At 53.8% G+C, this 4,784-nt stretch overlaps 2 protein-coding genes across 2 annotated transcripts; both read left to right on the top strand.

Moving 5' to 3' along the window:
• Positions 1-415: 415 nt before the first annotated feature.
• Positions 416-3,242, top strand: LOC123103350 (GDSL esterase/lipase At2g04570-like). Its single transcript, XM_044524904.1, has 2 exons — positions 416-834; positions 2,197-3,242. Exons 1-2 carry the CDS (start codon positions 445-447, stop codon positions 2,899-2,901), a joined length of 1,095 nt encoding a protein of 364 aa, XP_044380839.1. The 5' UTR covers positions 416-444; the 3' UTR covers positions 2,902-3,242.
• A 137-nt stretch (positions 3,243-3,379) lies between these two features.
• LOC123103351 (uncharacterized) lies at positions 3,380-4,171 on the top strand. The gene is made up of 2 exons (XM_044524905.1): positions 3,380-3,747; positions 3,881-4,171. Exons 1-2 carry the CDS (start codon positions 3,507-3,509, stop codon positions 4,138-4,140), a joined length of 501 nt encoding a protein of 166 aa, XP_044380840.1. The 5' UTR covers positions 3,380-3,506; the 3' UTR covers positions 4,141-4,171.
• Positions 4,172-4,784: the final 613 nt, after the last annotated feature.

Genomic DNA, 4,784 nt, shown 5'->3' with positions numbered 1-4,784 from the left:
CATGCTTTGCTCCTGCTGTCAACTGTTACAGTTGCCGCTTTTTCTTTTCTCCCCCTTTTCGCTTGCGCTGGTTTTCTGCTGTGGCTCGGAACTGTATAATATACGAGTCTGGCATGTTTAGCTGTTATAAGTGGCTGAGTCGAATGAAATTGGCGGCCCGGGTTGCACGTATTGAAAGCGCCACCGAAATTTGATTAACTACTAGTTGTTGGCTTGTAGTGCGAGCTCGGTCCTTAGTACGTTCCATGTAACGAATCTCTGAAGTGCCAAGATTGGCGGCTGCAAGAAGCCGCCGCCTCAGAGATGGATGAGCAAGAAGCTCGGCTCATCCTTCACCGATCACCATGCCTAGCGGCGCGCACAGTGCAGCAGCACTATAAATCTTACGCTCGGTGTACATGTGCACGCAGCCAGTGAGCACCCGAGAATTTGAGCTAGAGAAACATGTCCTCTCTGCGACATGCCATGCCCGTCGTCTTGGTCCTGGCGCATGCCGTCCTGGCGCTGGCACTCCAGGGCGTCGCCGCTGGTTCAGGCGAGGTCCCGGCGGTGATTGTGTTCGGCGACTCCACCGCTGACACCGGCAACAACAACTTCATCCAGACCGTAGCCAGGGGCAACTACGCTCCGTACGGGCGGGACTACGCCGGCGGCGTCGCCACCGGCCGGTTCTCCAATGGCCGCCTCCCCGCCGACTTGGTCTCCGAGGCGCTGGGCCTGCCGCCCTCCGTGCCGGCGTACCTCGACCCGTCCCACACCATCCACCATCTCGCCTCGGGCGTCAGCTTCGCCTCCGCAGGCTCCGGGCTGGACAACATAACCGCGCAAATCCCGGTAACCATGCATACTACTCCAGTTGTTCTCAGCTCAAAAAATAGAAAATAAAAGAAGAAAGTCCATTTTACTATCCTGAACAAAGTTGGTGGTTCACATTACCCTCTGATCTTTATTTCGGTTCCTTTTACCCCTTGAACAATCTCAAACCGGACAAAAGACCCCCTTGGGTGGTTTGTCTCAACATGCAGTTGATGTGGCGCTGGTCAATGGTGGTTTTGACCTGTGGGTGGGGCCACGAGGATTAACTTAAGTGAAACAGAAAATTAGCCCATGGTTAATTAGGAAATGGGACCCGCTTGGCAGTGACTCAGGGGCGCTCGGTGAGGAAATTAGCCCTCGAGGCGGCGCTTGATGTCGAGCAGGTCGCGGCGGAGGTTGTCGTCAGTGGGGAACCGCGCGTCGATGGCCAGGAACTCATGTGCTGCGGGGGCGGCGGCCGCGAGGTCGTTGGCTGCCAGGGCGCGGCGCGCAGCGTTCGAGCGCGCGGGAATAGTCGAGTGCGGCCTCGACACGGGCCAGGGCGGACTCGGCGCGTGAGTGCGCCGCATCGAGGTGGCGGATGCGGGAGGAGAGCACCTCGGTGAGCGTGGCGGTGGAGGAGGATAACTCCCTGAGCGCGGTGGCGTCGGAGGCGGCGAGCGGGAGGAACGGCGGGGCAGAGCGGAGCAGGGAGGCGGCCGCACGGTCGAGGTTGGGGCGGTGGGCGAGGAGCGCGTTGAGGCGGGCGTCGAGGGCGCGCTGGTAGGCGACGCACTCGTGGAGCAGGCGGGTTGCGGCGCCGACGTCGGTGAGGTCGTGGAGGACGACGAGGGAGGCCGGGTCGCCGAAGTCCAGGGACGGGCGGCGTTGGCAGACGCGTTGGCCGCCGCGGATGAGTCCGGGCGAGGGGAACGCGGGGTGGGCGTGGCGGACGGCACGGCCATGGATGCCGGGGGCAGGGTGGATCTCAGTGAGTTCAGTTGTGCGGGAAGGGAGAGGGAAGAGAAGGGAGAAAGGAGAAGCAGGGCGTCAGGGCAGCAGCTTGGAACTCTGACGGTCGCCGACGTCATCCAGATGCGGCAGGGTCGCGCACGGTGCTCGGGATGGAGGCAGCTGCGATGGAAGGCTCGGGAGGAGCTCCTCTGTCTCAACCCAGCGTGACAAGGGAGACTCGCCTGCAGGTCAAAACCGCCCATTGACCATTGCCACGTCAGCAATCAGTCAAGTCAAACTACCCAGGGACTGATTTTGTCCGGTATGAGATTATTCAGGGGTAAAAAGAACCGAAATAAAGATCAGGGTTACCACCAACTTTGTTCAGGGTAGTAAAATGGAGTTTTTTTAAAATAAAAAAAACTAAGTTGAATTGGATGGACGCAGTCGGCGATGACCCTGGGCGAGCAGATCGACCACTTCAGGCAGTACACGGAGCGGCTGAGGCGGGCGAGAGGCGAGGCGGCGGCGCGCCGCATCATCGCCGGCGCCCTCTACATCTTCAGCATCGGCGCCAGCGACTTCCTGCAGAACTACCTGGTGTTCCCCGTGAGGGGCTACAGCTTCACCCCGCCGGAGTACGAGGCGTACCTCGTCGGCGCCGCGGAGGCGGCCGTGCGGGCCGTGCACGGGCTCGGCGCGCGCGCGGTCACCTTCGCCGGCCTGCCGCCGCTGGGGTGCCTGCCGCTGGAGAGGGCCGTCAACCTCCACAGCCCCGGGGACTGCAACGGTGCGTACAACATGGCGGCCGTCAGCTTCAACCGCAGGCTCGAGGGGATGCTGGGCAGGCTCGGCCGGGAGCTGCCCGGGGCGCGGGTGGCGTACGTCGACCAGTACGGCCTCCTGTCGGCCATGATCGCCAGGCCGTGGGAGTATGGGTTTGAGAACTCGGCCCAAGGATGCTGCGGCAGTGGCACGGGGTATGTGGAGACGGGGGGCGCGCTGTGGAGCTTGGAGAGCGCGCTGGCGTGCGACGACGCCGGCAAATACGTCTTCTTTGACGCCGTCCATCCGTCGGAGAGGGCGTACAGGATGATAGCCGGCGCCATCCTGAATGCCACGTCCCACCCGCGCTCGCACCGCTTCCGCTGACGCTTCTCCGAATTCGGACGTCAGATACACAGCTCCAAGAATGATGGAAGCAGATTCCATACATGTAAAAGAAACAAGTAAAAAGTCTAGTGACCAACAACTGCACCACGATGTTGGAAGTAAACCCAACTTCGTCCGGTCTGATCAGTACGTGTCCAACTAGTACTCCTACATGAGTTGGCTGCCGTGTAGAACTAGTATATCCTATACCGATTCATCATGTAACTAGGCAGGCTAGCTGCCATTTGTACCCGTGCAAGTCCCCTGTAAACCAAACCGCGAGTTGAAAAGCAATAAAGAAGAACACCGGCTCGACGCAAGCCTGCTGGCTATTCAAATAACCGAGTGCTGCGTGTTGCTGTCCTGCTAGAAGTGCTAGTGCAGCATAACTGGTACTCTTCACGTCCAGCAAAGGATCAATTAGGGATCAGGTGGCCAGCTTTGTACTACGGTGCACCTGGACGCACAAGCACCTCGTCGAGTTCAGTCAGTGAGTTGGTACGTCGTTGTCGGTAGTTGTTGTCGTTGGAAAGTACTCGGCGTCGTCGGGACCGTACCAACACACGATCGAACGAAACAGTGTAGCGGGCAACCGGGCTTTCTAGATGCAGCCCAGAAATCTTCTCTCTGCGGCGATGGTTGCTAGCAATTTCAGCCAGACCCAGCAGCAAATCGATAAGCAGCCCACGTTCGTTGAGCTGGTGCGTGGCACTGACCGGTGTAAGCTGGCTGATATGCACAAGGAAAAAGTTAAGGCACTCTTGATTTGCGATCCTAAGAGGAAAGCTCTTGTCCCCAGCCGCTTCTGCAGCTTCCACCTAGCCAGCTTCGACCATGATGAAGAGAGTGAGTATCTATATATACTTCCATCTTAACAAGTCACAACCGTAGGCTTCCTTCTAGCTCTAGCTATTATAACCGGAAGCGTTCATGCTCTTGTTTGTTCTGATTTGTTTCTTTGATCTTTATTAATTTACAGCAAAAGTTCCACTTGGGCCACCATATGAATCTGATGCGGCTGATATGGCGGGTTCATCCATCAATGTCACCTCCTTGAGGTTTGTTAAAGCTGGCCCTGAGCACACATACCAAGTCGAGGTTTATGGCAGAGTTATTGCCAGGGAGGAGGACATGAGGTTGATTACAAATGTGTCTTTCTGTTCGATCGTGAAAGGAAGGATGCCCAGTTCATCAATTCAGAGGTATATATTTGTTCCTTCCTTCATTCTTATACAGTAGTACAATTTTAAAGGCTGGAAGGACTCGAACGAGGGACTTCCTAGTCCTAGTACATATGTAGACGCAATAACCAAGCAGCCACCAACAACTGTTATATTTATGGCATCATTCTCGTTCTTTTCTTCCGTCGTCTTTCCTCCCCCCCCCCCCCTTTCTTGTTTCCATTTTTCTCTTTTTTTTTCAAACGCTTTTGTTCCGTTTTAATGTTCCTTTTTTTCTTTTTTCTGTTCCTTTTTCTTCTTCTTTTTCTTTTGTAATGTGCAAACCTCTTTAGTTTTATTTTTTAAAACAAATCAATGAGCTTTTTTTTAAATTCGTTGAACTTTATTCAAAATCGATGAGCCTTTTTTTCTAAATTGATGAACCTTTTTCAAAATGATTGAATTTTTCAAAGTTGATGATTTTTCCTTCTTGAAAATCGATGGACTTTTTAAAAAATTGTTAAACTTTTTTGCAAAATCGTTGAACTTTTTTTTAAATTTTGTCAACTTTTTAAGTTTTTTAACTTTTTTCAAATCTATGATTTTTTCCAAAATCCTTCATTTTTTAATTGATGGTATTTTTAATTTGTGAACATTTTGCAAATCTACTAAAATTTTCAAATCCATGAACTTTTCCAAAAAGATGAACTATTTTTTAATGTT

This window comes from Triticum aestivum, chromosome 5A, assembly GCF_018294505.1.
Source record: "Triticum aestivum cultivar Chinese Spring chromosome 5A, IWGSC CS RefSeq v2.1, whole genome shotgun sequence".
In the NCBI taxonomy this organism is placed as follows: Eukaryota; Viridiplantae; Streptophyta; class Magnoliopsida; order Poales; family Poaceae; genus Triticum; species Triticum aestivum.
This window is presented reverse-complemented; position numbering and strand designations above follow the sequence as displayed.

Bases quoted from the DNA above. Each gene is read 5' to 3' on its own strand.
- LOC123103350 (XM_044524904.1), top strand. From the start codon at position 445: ATGTCCTCTCTGCGACATGCCATGCCCGTCGTCTTGGTCCTGGCGCAT. The intron at 835-2,196 runs GTAACCATGCAT...GGATGGACGCAG, and splicing joins ACATAACCGCGCAAATCCCG to TCGGCGATGACCCTGGGCGA.
- LOC123103351 (XM_044524905.1), top strand. From the start codon at position 3,507: ATGCAGCCCAGAAATCTTCTCTCTGCGGCGATGGTTGCTAGCAATTTC. The intron at 3,748-3,880 runs GTGAGTATCTAT...ATTAATTTACAG, and splicing joins CTTCGACCATGATGAAGAGA to CAAAAGTTCCACTTGGGCCA.